This window comes from Martes martes (genome assembly GCF_963455335.1).
Source record: "Martes martes genome assembly, chromosome: 6".
NCBI lineage: Eukaryota > Metazoa > Chordata > Mammalia > Carnivora > Mustelidae > Martes > Martes martes.
Window position 1 is genome coordinate 98971106 of NC_137893.1, and position 16841 is coordinate 98987946.

The 16841-nt window shown below is 40.4% G+C and overlaps 1 protein-coding gene across 1 annotated transcript in view; it reads left to right on the top strand.

Moving 5' to 3' along the window:
- LRRC1 (leucine rich repeat containing 1) overlaps nucleotides 1–16841 on the top strand; it is a 128778-nt gene that overhangs the window by 73039 nt on the left and 38898 nt on the right. Inside the window, exons 3-4 of the mRNA XM_080806523.1 lie at nucleotides 6952–7030; nucleotides 10610–10699. Coding sequence (XP_080662649.1) covers nucleotides 6952–7030; nucleotides 10610–10699 — 169 coding nt within the window. The remainder of the gene's footprint in view (nucleotides 1–6951; nucleotides 7031–10609; nucleotides 10700–16841) is intronic.

Below are 16841 nucleotides of genomic sequence, written 5' to 3' on the forward strand. Positions count from 1 at the left end.
ATGCCACAGGATTAAATTTAAAGCTTCCTTGTTACTTTGATATTTTTAATTACATTATCTTGAAAATGGATTATTTGGTTTTGTTTAATCAGAAGAATTTAGGAGAAGCAAAATGTTTGAAGCTGTCCTAAACTGTCAGATGGGATGGCGCTCCCCATCTCCCCCCCCCCACCCCCTCCCCGGGCTCCCTTCAGTTGAGTTTCTGGAGATTCAGAGACAGCGCTCCCCTAGGCTTTCCACAAGTAGCTCACGCCGGCGGCTATTGGCAGCAGGGCCCTCGAGTTGGATTTTGCAGTTTCTCCTGACCTCACACATTCTTTCTAGAGACAAGACAAGTTTATAGTGAGGAGCACAGGCTCTGCAGGGAGAAGGCCCAAGTTCAAAGCCTGGCCCTCTTGCCTACTGGCCAGGCCCGTACCCCTGCCGTGCCTCTGTTCCTCATCCAGAAAATGGAGGCGATCTCCGTAGCCTTCCTAGTTATCATGAAGACTTCCGAGAGTTAATTTGTGCAGAGTACTGAGAAGCATGCATGATAGTTTTTTAAGCGCTCAGTACAGGCTCCACAGCCGTGGTTGTTTTTTCAGTCACAAGTTTCACAAAGTGTCCTCAGAGTGTGGCACGGCTGGAGCCAGGGAAAGAGGCTGCCCCACACTTGGACCAAATCCAGGCCCCCAACCTTGCTAGCTAGCACCTTGTACTAATGAAGCTAACACAGCCACCTTGCTGATGCAAGGAGTGGAGATGATTGCTTACAGAGCTCTTGCCCCACTTTCAAAAATAACATTTCAACTTACCAACTTGCCACATAATAGGCCCAGAAGTTTAAAATGTTATTCTTTGCAATTTTTTAAAAAGAATTAAGGAGCGCCTGGGTGGCTCAGTGGGTTAAAGCCTCTGCCTTCAGCTAGGATCATGATCCCAGGGATCCAGCCCCCCCTCCGGCTCTCTGCTCAGTGGGGAGCCTACTTCCTCCTCTCTCTCTGCCTGCCTCTCTGCCTAGTTGTGATCTCTATCAAGTAAATAAATAAAATCTTAAAAAAAAAAGACGAATTAATGGGAGAGGGTCAGCGTTTGATTTCTTTAAGCATTTCTAGGCTTCTTCAACTTCCTATGTCTAAATGCTGTCAATATGAATTAGATAACCCTAGAGAGTAGCCATAAAATACCTAAGACTTTTGTTTTGTGTAGGGTTTTTATGGTGTTCTCCATGGAGAGAACCTGGTATTGTCACTTACTAACATCACATAAGTTTTGAGCCCAGGAGGAAAAGAGATGCTATTTATATAAAACAAGAAATGCCAGTGAGTAATGGATTGATCCAGAAAGAACTTGTGCAATGTATGGGGGCCTACCATCAAAACAGACTGTCTGTGCACAGTCCTCCATGAAAGGAAATGCCCTAGACGTTTGTAAACTCAAGTGTGCTTAGCAGAAACCTGAGACGTCCATCAGTTCAATCTATCTCCATCACTAGAAGGGTCCCAAAATGGCAATAGCTTTTCAGGAAGGGGTGTGGTCCACCATGAGGATTCTGGGCATGTAGGAAGAGAGCCCTCATTCCCCACTGAAGAATGTGGGCTAAGCCTCTGTATTTTGGGGGGCAGGAAAGTGAGGAAGGTAGAATCTCAGCTTGGTGTGTTACAAATGGATGTCCAGAAAAGAATATGTCTTTTTAAATTACTATTTAACCTATCGTATCTGTGGTGAAAGCTGTAGTCTGTCTTGGAAGCCCTGGGGCTAATGGTGCCAGGATTGTTTTCTGGTGGCGGTGAAGATATTTTGCACTGACAGAGGTTAGGGGTAATTTTCCATTTCCCGTATACAGACTGTGGTAATGGTCATATTGGTAAACTACAGATTTTTTTAAAAGTATTTTTATATTTAAGTACGATTATATCTCACTAATTTGAGGCAATTCTGATTCAGAAATAATCATGGCTTAGAGTGGGTCCAAATTAAATGTTATCTTAAGAAAGTTGTAAGGAAAAGATTACTTAATTTTATAATCATTCATGGACATTTTGTAAATATCAAATTTTATGCTGTTATTCTTAGACTAGATGAGACAAAGCCAGTTTGAATTAATGAAAAATATGATTAAAATTTGTTTGTTTCACCTTATATAGAAGCTTGAACTATGGTGGTTGTTTGGACGTAGAAGTTTTGGGGGTACATTCCTTAATGAGTAGATGAAAATCTCATTATTTCTAATATTTTTATGTAAATAGGTGTTCAGAAGTTAATCATTACTGCTTCTCAGATAGTTAAAACAATGGCAAAAGCCCTCTAAATCATCTCATCTCTATTAATAATGCTACTGTTCTTCCTCAGATTATTTGGCCTTGAATGGAAACCAGTGGTCCTCTCTACTGGTTTACCTCAAATATTAATGAAAGAGGTCAAAAAGAGTGCCACATGTTTTATTCATGCTACTCTGCTTTATCCTTGGGACATCCCTAAGCCAGAGGTAATTTCCCCTTTTTATAGAAGAGGAAACTCCTTGTTTAGCAAATTAATTGTAAGTAGCTCAACCTGGCATTTGGTAATCTGTTATCAAGAGCTTGCTTCAGCCTTCTCTTCACATACTCCCATATTGATATCCTGATGTTTATACTGTACCTTTTTTTCCCCAGGACTTACCCTCTCCTCACTGCATTCAGTGTCCCATTCATGCCTGGGTTTCTCCTCCACTCTTATTTATTTGGTTCAAAGTATAAGTTTCCTTTGTCTAATTTTCTCTTTTCTCTGAACTTGTGTAGCACCAAAGGTATGATGTGCTGGCATTAATTAAAAAAAAAAAAAAAAGTCTGTTGATGACTCATTTTACAGTTAAGGAAACCAAGGCACAGGTAGGTTAAGTAGTTTGCACTTCGGCATAAAACTAGCAAATGCAGAAAACTGGTACAGATTGCTCTTGTGGCTCTTTGGATTTGATGGAGGCCAAATTGGATACAGGGCAAGACCATTAAAGAGGATATTCTAGTCATCTAGATGATTGAGGTCTGAACTAACTTGATAGCAGTAGGAGTGGACAGAAAAAGATGGCCAGGAACAATAATTAGAGAATATGAGAAGGATTTGGAAATTGAATGTAAGAATTAGCATGGGGGAAAGGATTCAAATTAGTTTTTTAATGAGGTTAGTGCTCAGCCTAGGTTTCATTGAGAAGGTGGCATTTATATATGTTTTTTCATATTTTTACTCTCAAACCTCCTGTTTGTCCTGAGTAAAACATTTAAGGATCAAAGGGGATTTCAGCTGAGAATAACCTAAAAGCTTTATATTCCATCTTGTCAAAGATCTGGGACTAAGCAGTGTTCCTACCAGTAGCAAAATGAATATAATACTAACCTTATGGGGAGAGTTCATGACTCAAATGAGAGAGCAACTGTTATAGGGGCTTAGTAACGTCAGCCTCTCATTCATTTGGCACTTGTGTGCTGCTTAAGCTCACTACTGTGTCAGCTTTAGGGAAGCAGCAACAGACAGTACCCACAAGGTCTTTCTTTCCAATGAACACAGAATTTAATAAAGGTGATTGACTGCAAACAAAATTATTAAAACTGTCACAGATCTCACAAAGGTGAAGCCTGAGGAAACTGAGAGTGGGTGAATCCAGTCTCATCTTGGGACCCATGGAAGGTGTCCCTGAGTATATGACATTTTAGCTGGGTATTTAAGGATGGGTAGATGTTTTCTTCCTTGGTTTTTTTATTCCAATACTTTTAGCAACCTAAAGCAAACCAGTACTGAGGACTCTTCAAACCACACCTTTGCTATCCTTATCTAAAGCTTCTATTTGCACAAGCAAATACATTCTCTTTCTTCAAGTTCAGAACGTGCATATGGTAGAAGGAAATGGTCTTGAGAGTCAGGAGACCTGTGTTCTCTTTGCTGATCTGCTACTTCTCCTGTGTGTCTGAGCAGGTTACCCTAAGGAGGGAATGCCTTCCTATGAAGCAGACCTCTCTGTCAGCTCTGCGTGGACTGAGTCCAGCTGTGCTGTTCTCTGGCACTTGCTTTTGTTACCCTCAGATCTCTAGATTCCAGACCAGCCCTGACCAGAGTTTCTCACAGCCACTTTTCATGTGTTCCCCTGACAAGCCCGTCTTCCCAAGCCTCAGTTATGTTTCTAGTGCTCTGAAGAATATTAAAGATGATACCTAATGGACATAACTTTCCTCTTTCTGTTTCCTTGCCTTTTTTTTTTTTTTTTTGTCTAGGATAGAGCAGCAAGTTGATGTAAAATGTGTACTTCTGTGTCCTGCTTGATCTTCTTTGGCACTTGTGACGTTCCTGGTGTGATGCATGCACCTCCTTCCTCAGTCTTATAAAGACTGCTCAACAGGCCCTGAAGTAGTGGCAGAAGAGGGACTGTCATGGAGTGCACAGGCCAGCCAGCACCTTTCAGACCAAAGCAGGCCACGGCATGTCACTGCCTCACTTGCCTAGATAGCTGTGCTTGTTCTGTGATGGATTTGTGTGTGGTCATTCATGCTTAAGCACGATGGTGCTGTGATGTCAGCATGGGAGGCTCAGGCGCTCAGTGGAATAGGCCTGTGATGATGAGGAAGTCATTTCATCTCTCTGAGGCTTACTGTCCACTTTGTACAATGGAAGTTAAAATAATTTATGTTGAGGTGAAATAAAGTCATACATCTAATAGACCCGCCTAGTGTATTTGTACCTCAGGACCCCCAAATGTTTGTGTGTTTTAAAAATCCATTCCAGACTCAAGTGTGTGTGCATGTGTGTGTATAGCTGTGATGTTTATGAAACTAGGGTCATGGTGTTTGTTCTTTACTACCTTATATGACCATGCAAGGCAGAGAGGAATGTAACAAGAATGTTACCACAAACTTAAATGATTTTGGCTTTGAAGTTTGAACTAAAAGCATTTATGTAGCTTCTGATTACATTGTGGTTGCTGGACCAGGGCATCCATTTCCCCCTTTATTTCTCTCTTCTCCCTGCCACTCCCACCTGAGAAATATTAGGTATGTTTTGGCTTGGCTTGCACTTGTAGAATTAGTAGAAGAAACAGCATGGGACCAGGAGAACCTTTTCTATTTAAGGCCTTCTTAATGTTAATATGTCCAAAATAAATGTATCCTTGAAATTAAATGCTATAAAATAAATCTTTAAAGCCCTAAAAGCTGTAACCCCAGGCTTTGTACCAAGAGAAAGAGAAATTTAACAATTTTGGTCATTTCAAAATCACGATATTTAGTGACTAGTAAACATAGGGGAAAATATTCAGCCTCATTAGTAATAAAAGAAATATAAAACAAAATGTTGCCAGGCTATTTTTACCAGTAGTATTATTAGCAGGGTTTTTTTGTTTGTTTGTTTTAAGAGTGAGAGCAAGGTAGGGAGAGGAGTAGAGAGAGGGTGAGAGAGAATCTTAAGCAGGCTCCACGTCCAGTATGGAGCCCAATGCAGGACCCAATCTCACCACCCTGAGATCATGGCCTGAGCTGAAATCAAGTCAGACACTTAACTGACTGAGCCACCCAGGTGCCCCAGTATTGGCAGTTTTTAAAAGTAAGAGAAAGAAAGGAGGAAGAGAAGTGTTGGATTAGGCACCTTGTACAGGCTGATGGAAGTATAAACAGTAAACTTGCCTTCCTCTAAGGCAGTTTAATAGTATTTACCGAAGACTGTAGACTTGCTAATGCCTTTGACACAGTAATTACAATTCTGGGAGCTAGCCTAAGGAAATAATCAGAAATGGATATAAATATAATTATAACATCAGGAACTTGGAAACAAACTAAATGTCTAACAACAAGGGATTGATTAAATGAAATATGAAAATATATTCAGTGGGTTTTCTGCCATTAAAAATGGCAAACTGGACAAATAAAAAAAGTTTGTAAAATGATGTACAGTGAAAAAAGCCCAAATCAGCATGAATCTAGTATTTTGAAATATAATCTTTTTATATACACTGTGTGTGTGCATGTGTGTGATGGCAGTGAAAAAAATACATCAAAGTAAATCATTATCTCTAGGCGATGGAAATGCTGTTGGTTTTTATTTTCTTCTTTGGACTTTTGTGTATTTTCCAAATTGTTACGTTTATACCCAGAAGAAGAAAGCCCATAATTTAAAGATGCATACTCTGGAATACTGTGTACTGATATAACTATGTGAAAATGTAAGAAAAACTAGCTTACTGGGAATTACGACAGAATGCCATCTATGACTTCTGATAGGGTGATGGGACTTGGTGGTAGTGGTTTTTTCCCCTCCACTTTTCTTGAGAACTAATTGACATTCATCACTATGTAAGTTGAAGGTAGAGAGTATGATGGTCTGATTTACATATATCATGAAATGATTACCACTCAGCTAACATCCATCATTTTATATAGATAAAATAAAAGGAAAAGAAAGAAAGGAAAAGAAATTTTCTCCCTTTGATGAGAACCCATAACATTTCTCCTCTACCAATTTTCAAATATACTATAGAGCAGTGTTAGCTATCGTCATCATGTTGTACATTACATCCCTAGTACCTGTCCTATAACTGGTCCCTTACCTGTCCTATAACTGGAAGTCTGTACCATTGACCACCTTCATCCAATTTTCCCCCCTCTGGTAACCACAAATCTGATCTCTCCATGGGTTGTTTTGGGGTTTGTTTATAAGATTTCACATATAATTGAGTTCCTACGTTATTTGTCTTTTTCTGACTTATTTCACTTGGTATAAGGTCCATCCATTGGCTCTTGAATAGTTTTTCTTTAATGTCCTTCTACTAAGAATATATCTTCTATTAGGAAAGCAAATATAAAATAAAGATAGAAAAATACTCTAGAAATCCATGCCTCATTTAGGTAGAGGTAGTACTTACTAGATATTTTCTTGTGACTTTTGTCCATCTTGAGGATGATGGAAAGTAGTAATGATGGTGGTAAATGATAGATGTTTTCTTTGCTCCTACAGATATTCCTGAAATTCCAGAAAGCATCTCATTCTGTAAAGCACTGCAGATAGCTGACTTCAGCGGAAACCCACTGACTAGGTAATCTTTCTGCTTGCTTTGCTGTCTATAGTACTGAGGATACCCTTTTTGAGAACCAAAGCACGAACACAACCTGGTCACCCATCATGGGGGTACCTAGATGGATGGCTATCTTTATCAAAGATGATTGACCTTCGGGGTGCCTGGGTGGCTCAGTGGGTTAGGCCTCTGCCTTCAGCTCAGGTCATGATCTCAGGGTCTTGGGATCGAGTCCCGCGTCGGGCTCTCTGCTCGGTGGGGAGCCTGCTTCCTCCTCTCTCTCTGCCTGCCTCTCTGCCTACTTGTGATCTCTCTCTGTCAAATAAATAAATAAAATCTTAAAAAAAAAAAAAGATGATTGACCTTCACAGATACTTGTTTATAAATCACACTGTGCAGTGAAAGACGCACATGTGCTATTTATGGAACATTGAACAGATACTGGGTGAGGGGAGGCACCATGGAGTAGTATACAAAACAGGAGTGAGGACTACATTTCTGAAGCCATGTGAAGCACCGAAGTAGTTCATAAAGACTCTATTGCTTATCTTGTGGGGTAAGGCTGAGTTCTAAACTCCCAGAGAGCTTACCCGCTAGTTATCCAAGAAGTCCTAATAAGGGATGTTTTTTCCACTCCAGTAATGAAACATATTTACTGTCTCAACTTTCTTCCAACTCTCCCTTTAAAACAAACAGACAAACAAAAACTCTGCTCACATCACCGGTTCCTTACTTTAGCAATAACTGTGAGGATTTCTTTGGGGTTATTCCTCCACATAGAGTCACCTGTCACTGTTCTACTACTGATTACGATTTTACTTCTTCTGGTATGACACAGCACCCCGCCTGGGCGTAGCTGAGTGGCACTGTTATGAGCCCCTCCTCATGGTTGCTGGCTGAGTCATGAGGCCACTGATCACTGGCTTCCAGGTGCCTGTGTTGCCAGGTTACCTGAATTGTTGTACACCTGGCAATGCAGAGGCAGTCCTCAGGAGAAGTTCTAGGGGTACCTCTAAGCCGGGTGGGTCCATGTCTATGATTTCTAGACTCTAAGCAGCCTCAGAATAAATGTATTCTTACCACTTCCCTTCTGTTTTTTGTTTTTTTTTTTTTTTTTAATAGGAAAATTGAGAAGAGGTTAAAATTTGGGATACATATCACCCATTGCTTGGGTCTTTCTGGGTATGGACTGCCAGGGAATGTCTATTTGGTGTTGTTTTCCCCATATCTGGTATTTTAAAGAAGTATATGTTTTAAAAAATATTTTTGATTTTCCTCTTTTGGATTTCAGTGACTATGTTACTAATAATATCTATTTTTATGAAAAGCAGTAAATTTAGTGAGCTCTAACTCATCGCTGCCCTCCAGTCTTCTTTCTTAACCATCATCCATACAGTTGTCCCTGTTCTTCAGACCTTTCTGTAGTCCCTGTCCCTGAGGTAAAGTCCTTGCTTCTCCAGGTGTTATGCCGCCTCCCCTTCCCTGTGTCTGAACTTGGCCTGTCTTTCCACGTTCATTGCCCTCGGTTGCCTGTGTCAGACGTCACACTCGCTGTTATAAAGTGCTCATAGGTCATTTGTTTCACTCTCCGCTCTTTCTGCACTCCTGTAAGGTGTATATTCCGCATGACATTTCTTTGGGAAGCCTTTACTTACTCCCCAGAATCCCCTCTGTGGCGCTTCTGAGACGTTCAATGTGTACTTTTTTCATTAACACTTGGAACTTATATTTAAGTTTTTACCTTGACCAAGACTTCCCAATTAAACTGAGATAGTTAACTTATATTCCTCTGTTGTTTATCATTTTATCTTCAGCTCTCCCTTAATTTCTGGAATGGAGTAAACTGAACTAAGCTATTTATCCTTAAGGCAGCTTGTAGGTTTAGGCAGCTGGGAAATACCCATTATGCTGCCCTGGAGGTTTTTTTCCTTTTTTTTTTTTTTTTTAAAGCCATTCAATTGCTTAATCCCCTTTTCTACCTCTTTAGTTTTCCTTTTCTAATGCCTGCTGACACATGACTTTAGTATTATCTCAAAACTCCCTGGACCAGAACACACCCACATTGTAGGAGGCTTTACTCAGTTTTTATCCTGGCTTCACATTTGGGAGGTTTCTTAAAGCCTTTTTGATTTGGCAGGTGCACTCCTTTAAGAATTATGACGACTTATCTGTGAGTGGAAAGGACCTGAAACATTATTGAGTTTGACCTACTTATTTTATGGCTGAAGAAACGAGGCTGAGAGGCTAAATGACCTTCTGAGATGATGTGGCCTCTGAGTGGCAGCTCAGACTAGAATTCCCTTCTTGGAGCCCGATGTCTGTGCCTCCGCCTCACACTTACCGGTTCAGCCTTTAATGCTGACAGCCAGTAAAAAAAAGGAAGTCAGCCATTTAAAAATATATTTTCTTTATATTGAAGATCATTTTAGCTTGTTTTATAAAATGATATGTACTTTAAGTAGAAACTCAGGTAAGCAGATGCAGTTGCATCTTCTTAAGTATAAATAAAAAATCTTACCTCTGTTATGCTATGGAAGAGGTTTCAACTTTGTTGAAACCATTCCTGAGAATGTACCTCAGTCATAATAAAATCCTAGAACTCTCATCTTGCAGGGCTTGGATTTGCTTTTGAAGCTTAGAATTACCTATATTTTATGTTAAACAGTAACCTAGAATTTGCTTTTTAAAAAAAGGAACCTAGAAAAAGAAAAAAAAAATGAAAGATTCTAATGCAGAGGCTATCGCTAAAGCAAGAAGTTCTTCCTACCCCTCCTCCTCCTCCTCCAAAAAAAATGGGTTATGTGTTCTGTTGTCTATATCAGCAGATTTGTGTATAAAGACCTTTGGCATTTTAGATTCAACAAGATCTTTTTAACTTTAGGTTTTTTTCCCTCCATAACTGGAGGTAACCATAGAAATATTGAAAGTGAGCTTTCTTTGCAAGTTTTTGAATATTTTTATTTTGAAACCTAACTCTTCAGTAGAATTTAAGGGAAGTATAAAAAATTTCCTTTTGTGTAGAACATAGTGAAACATATAATAATCTCAAGTGACTGGCATCTTAAATCGAGTTAAAAGAAAAATATTAAGAAAGCAGCAATTGCTGTCAGTTGATCACTTCTGAGTAATTCATAGCCTTGCCATGGGTATTATAATCTACAGAACAAAAATTATTATGCTGCTATCCTATGTTTTCTTATAATCTTCTGGGCTAAACTTTCTCTTTATTTTCTGTTAATCAATCAAGTGTTTTCACTCATAGTCACTTTCCGCTTCAGCAGCTGTTTACCTGTTTCTTTCTGCCACAGCATTTTTTTTCCTTTATTCTGAGAGCTTGCATATCTTTTCTAATTATGTCTGGATCCCCCCACCAAGCATTTATCATGCCTGTGTACTTCTAGGTAAACCGAGCCTTGGGTTTTTTTCCTTATCAGTGTCTTCTGTCTAGGAAGACAAGGCAAACATGCCTTTTATACTTTAGTTTATAGGAGGTTATTTCAATTAACATATGGCAGAACTCATCGCATTTATGTCTGGTTTACACTGTACATGCACTTTTCTTTTTCAGTTAACAACATTTTGTTGTCATTGCTGTTTCAGATTGCCAGAAAGCTTTCCTGAATTACAGAATTTGACGTGTCTTTCTGTAAATGACATCTCACTGCAGTCCCTGCCTGAAAATATTGGCAAGTAAGTTTTTATGTGAGGTTTGTGTATGTCAGGGTGGAAGGGTGTTTATAGCATTCACTCCAGCCTCCTCTTTTACAGCTCTGGTTTTTCTACTCAGAAAGCCTCTTACCCAATCTCAAATCTCACCCTCAAGAAGGATCATAACCGGACTCCAGTATTTTTTGCTTTCAGTTGCCCCTAAATTTTAAGGGCCAAAAACGATAATGCTGCTTGTTACTACTGAAAAACCTAATTTGTTTGGACATGCTCTTCAAACTGTTGGATTCCAAAGTAGTTAACTTAAGCAAACAAGGTCACGCCGGTCGTATAGGCAGTTAATAAATTAGGTAGTGGTAGTGTTAGGAACTATCACTCTTGGCGATTTTTTTGAAAACTTGGAGTGGGTACCCCTGAACAACGGCTGTGTCCACCAGTCTTTGTCCATACAGACCAGAGAATAGTGGGGGATGGGGGGGACAGTGTGTTTGGAGAGCAGGTGTGGAACTGGGAGACCGATGGGGTGGGATGAGTACATTTCCATGTTCCTGGCTTAGAGGTCAGGGAGGACGGCTATGGCAAGAAATAAAAATGTTCTCTTACTCATCCCCTCAGATGAATTAATTATCTCAGCAGATCTTTTCCGTACCTCCAGGACATACAGTGGGTTAAGTCAGGCTCATGATTCATGCTTTACCACTTAAACTAAAAGCCCAACCTGGCTGGCCAAAGCTGGTGGACCAGTGTTCCCCAGGGTCATAAAAGATTTCCTTTGTGCTCACCTGTCCTGCCTGAATCCTAAGGCAAAACAGAAATTTCATTTTTGAGAACTGCGGTGTGTCTGACAGATGTCTGTTCCGCAAGGGTCTCTCTCCAGAGGTCTGTGGAAGTAGCCTGTTTTTCACAGACAGCTTGGCCCTCCTCTCCCTCCTATGCAGGCGGAAGACAGCCGGCTGACCCCTGTTTCAGCCTGCAAGTTCATGCTTTTCTGAGATGCAAGCTGTTTAAACATTTGTCAGTAGACTTGCTGATGCAGATTTGTGTTCTTAATGTCTCAGGAGGGGAAGGAGACAGGAAGCCCCCAGTACACTCTGAGTTTATGGGATCTGTTGCAGAGGAAACAATAATGTCTTATTGTGGATTTCATGACTTACCGCTTTTGCTGTGTCAAGATTCATGTATTTCTAATGAATATAGTAGTAGCCATTTAAATACCTAAACTGACTCCCCTTCCTCCTCAGGAATCTCTGGAATCTAATTCCCTTGATACCCTCCTTCCTATTCCTGCTCAGCCTACCGTCTGCTTGTTCACCCCTTCTGTCTCCCAATTCATATCCTTTTTAACAAGCCTGAATGCTTTGAGAGAAAATATATTCTTATAGACGAAAGTACCCCTGTCACTCCCCACTGCATTGTTTTAGTGGAAAGTGTTACTTAATAATCATTTTAGAATAAATTACATATCGTTTGTTCCATCTTTTCTGTTAGTATCTGTACTCTGTCAGTGTTTAGGATTTCTTGTTTATCTGCATATTCTGTCAACAGTAAGGGTACTGTTGTGTTTTGTTTTGATTTTAGACTTAATCATCTTGTGTTACTATTATGGCCTTATGTATACTGATTGCTTCTAAAATAAACTCTCACTTTGAATTTGTACCCTGTGGTGAATCATCACCCAGGAAATAATAATACGAGGCAGATAAGTGAATCAACTATTTCCTATTAGGTCAATTTGTGAAAATGAGAAATGGGGAGTTTTCTGTTCCTGGTTGTTGTTATTATTTTTAATCAAAGAAGAGACTCCGTGATTTCTGCCTGTTGGATTTAAGATTTATGCATGCTAAAGTAACAGCAAGTTTTCACTTAGTAGAAAAGAACAAAGAACAGACTCCTTAGAAATGATTGGGCACCTCTGGTGTCCTAGACTGTGCTGGAAAGGACCTTGAAACAGTTGAAATGGCAAATTGTTGTGGTAATTGCATATATGCATAAGTATACTACATTTTTAAGCAAGTCAGTATTTGAAACTTACGGGCTTACCTCATAAAAACAGTTCTTCAGTTTCCCAGGGGATTCGCAAATGGTTTCTTGAGCAAATGGTTCTAGAGCACTGAACCAAATATTTGGTAACCAAACAACTACTCAGAGATAGTATGGTTTTATAATTCAGGCACAAACATTTGATATTCCAAAAAAATTGCAAAGGACATGAAGTGGACATCTGAATGATCAGAGTTACTGTTATCTTTGTAGATTCTGAAGTGAGAGTTGTTGTATAAATTAACTTGGCTTATGGGCCAAATGCACCAGCCACCTCAGTGTCTGCCTTTTGAGCATCACTGAAAATGGGACCTCAGTTTCTCTTTTCAGTGACCAGCACAATACTTGGCATGAACTGGGAAAGCTATGGATGTGTCAAGGACGTGGGCCACCTCATGATAGGCAGGAGCGTCCAGCCTGGAGAAGAGTGCGAGGCCTTTAGGGCAAACCAACTGCCGTGCGTCAAAGCTGGGGCCACCAGTGAGCATCTGTCCCATAGTGTGTTCATTTTGCCAATGGTCGGGTAACTGGAGGAGCGTTTGGGGGTTGATGGCAAATTTGGAATGGGAGAACGCTCTTATGGTCTCTGCCCCGTGTTTCCCACTACTCCTCCCACACTGCCACTGCATGGCCCTTGGGGGCACATCAACATTTTCTTAGTGGCCCTGGTGATATCTAACTGGGGCAGTTATTAAATAGGTAACTCTAACCAACTTAAGTACTTCTGCCCTTACAACCTGGTAGCTATTTGAAAAAGCAATACCTATAAATGGAAAGAATAAATATTTTTATTTCATTTTTAAACATTGCCAAATATTTCTGCAGGATCTGGGTCCCTGCCGGGCACTGCCCAGCCTCTCACACCGCCACCTCTTTTCCTGTTCTACACTGATTTTTCACCTGGTAGTTGCCTTTTGTCCCTGAAAACCCAGCTTCGCGAAGATACAATGTCTTAGAAGGAATGTCATGCTGTCTAGTGTGGAAACCGAACGATCTGAGCTCATGGTTCACGTAGCAGCTAACAGATGTGGAGTCTTGCCGTGTCCCTCTCAAGTGTCAAGTATTCTGTGTTGTGCCTATGAGCTGGCTGCTGCTTCCCTGGGCACCCCAGTGCACGAGAGCCTAAACTGTTGCTCCACTGAATCTTGGAGTGCCCTTTTAGGAACACTGGGGAGCACAGAGCCCTGGCTGTGAGAGTGTGGGAGGGAACTGGCATCACACGGGGGTCGTGCTTTCCAGGGGTGCAGAGCGCTGCAGCTCACATCCTACACTCCACGGCCAGGTGCCAGTGCTGTGGTTACTTTAATAAAGCAAGTTGCTTGAAGAGTAGAGTCCTTCTAATACATTTCAATGAGACGAGGAATAATCACGAAAATCTTTTGAACCGCACTGGAGCACACTGGTTCCCTCATACAAAGTCACACATTTTTTCTTTTACTAAAAAGTTGTAATGTCCCCAATTTGCTGACCCTTTTCTGTGATGGCACATTAGTGTGGTACCTTGTCCTTCAAAGTAAAGGTGATGTTTAACAGTGAGTGAGATGCTAACTCGTCTTCAAAAGATTTTGTTTTTAAAATTCTTTTTTGTTAAAGATACAAAAACACAGCAACTTCTGATGAGTCTTCCTAAACAAGTGACTGATGTCAGCGGTGGGGTGGCGGTATATCAGCAGAATTTCAATAAAGATCTTACCATAAGCAGAGGATACTTTTAAAAATTAGTATGATGATTTAATAAATGAAGCTGAGAATATGGTTCTCCTTGAAAGAGTCAGTATAACTTGTGACAAATTTTTTCACGTAGCGTAGCCATTACACCAAGCATTAAAATAATTTAGAAACCAATTGTTTTGTCCCCAGACATAAAACAAAAGATTGGCTACATAATACAGGGCTCTCACACTGACAGCCCAAAAGATTTTTTATTTAAATTTTTAATAAAATATTTTTTAATGCTTTCTTTTTTACTTAAAGAACATTAAGTGAAAAGTACATCTGTGTACTTAAGTGTGTGAGGACCCCCATTCTGGAAGAGACTGGGAGTCAGTTAAGCTGGATGGCGGTTCTTCGGTTCTTTTTCAGGTCCCTAGGGGTCGCAGTGAACTCTGGCACTGTGGAGAGTAAAAAAGGTGCTCTGGTGGGTGGGCTTTGCTGATTCTTGTTTGTGCCAGGGCAGGTCTCTCATTAGCTTTTTAATTTTTTTTATATTGATGTTGCATTTAACATTTGCTTGAAAAAAGTCTGCAGCAAATAATTTTCAAGTGAAGTGTGGAGACTACCGTTGCTGCTGCCCAGTAGTACTTGTCTACTGCACCATGGAGCCTTTACTGTGATGTAGACCCAGCACCCTCTGCTCAAAGCCAGTGCAAAGCTTCAGACCCTGTCATCACAATGAGCTTTAAAATTGTTTCCCTGTTTCCTGTCTTTACCAACTGGCCGAGGTTTGTCCTCACTAAATGATTGAAACTCTACCTCTTTTGTCAAGCCTTCTCCAATGATGGGAAGAGGTGACGTAGATCCTCAATGCACAGGTTCCCTGACTGATGCTTTACTGCCCACGCAGTGAGCACATTAGTCTTTTATCTGTACATAGAGGTTTAGTGGTTCAGTGTTCAAGTGTTTGCACCTGGATCAAATTGTATGCTGTAGGTGGGGGAGTCTTTGGTTGTTAAACTCTCTTTGTGTCTAGACCAACCATGGTGTTGCTCCGACATAACGAATGAGTACCCGGGATCAGGCGCACAGTGTTACCTCCTTCACTCTGCTAGCTTCCAACCTGATGGTAGAGGCAACCCAGTTAGGTTCTTAAAGCTTTTTGAGGACCACATTGGCCTGTTCCTATGCAGTCACTTTTCTGGCTTAATGCCATAGTGTTGACTAAAGAAGAAACTATGGAAAAAAAGAAACCTATCTCCATTGCTCTTAAAACCTTCTAATGAAGAATAATTGTTGTCCATTAATATTGCTTAGTTTCCCTGATAAAAGGAGCCATTAGGGAGAGATTTTAGCATATATTTTCAGGGCGAAATACCAGAAGAACTGGTAAGCTTCTTCGTTTTAAGATTTTTTGTATTTATTAGAACAAGGAAGAGCAGGGGGAGGAGCGGAGGGGGAGAGAGAATCTCAAACAGATTCTTCACTGAGCAGGTCTTGATCTCGGGACCCCGGTTGAAATCAAGAGTCGTATGTTTAACTGACCGAGCCACCCAGGCATCCCAAGCTTCTTCCTCTTAATATCAGTTCTGACATTTATCACATTTCCTTTTCTGCTTTTGTTATGAGACAAAGATGAGAAAGCTCATAGCTAATTTTGATGATCAGTGAGAGCAGCTGTATTAATATCCATGAGTTGCAGGAAACTGAGCAGTTGGAAGAGCTGTGTTGCTGACATTTACAAGGGGAGGGGTGCTCTGTTAGGCACATATACGGCGTCAGTACAGCTATACTACTCGTGGTTAGTGTTAACTATCCTGAGTTTCGTAAGCTTTGTCTGTGAAATGCGGATAGATAGTTTGCCCAGGTTTGTGTTGCTGGTGGCTGGAAGAGCTGGGATTTTGAACTTACTTTATTCCATGAAGAAGCTGCACCTTCTATTTCATGAAATTTTTTACATGTTTGCATTTTATAAAGACCTCTTTATATCCCTTTTAGAAAACCCTGGGGGTAAAATTAAGCAAATGACTACATATCACTAAAATTGCCAGTTATCATGGGAGGGCAGCAGCCAACAAGGGAAGCATTCCTTATGGTCTTCATAGAGTTCCCAGGCTTGGGTAGGCTTTAAGGACACTGGCTGAATAATACTGACTTTTCAGATAGGCCCTTGGAAACACTGTTTGGTAAACAATGACTTTTTGCTTTACTCTCACTAAAACCTCTTGGAGGATTCTACCAGTAAAGCCAGGAAGGATACTTTTGCTTTAAGGAGTTTTCAGATGTTGGTACAAAGTGTGAGTGAATTTGTCTTTCAAAAAACATGCTAATGTTTTTTTCTTTAGATCAGTTTTATCAATCTCTACTCAAGTAAATCCCACACTGAGTTTTTTACTTTTCAAAAATGGGTTAGCCTGCAGGTGAACATGATCTTATATAGAAAGAATCCTAAGGAATCCACAAAAAGCTATTG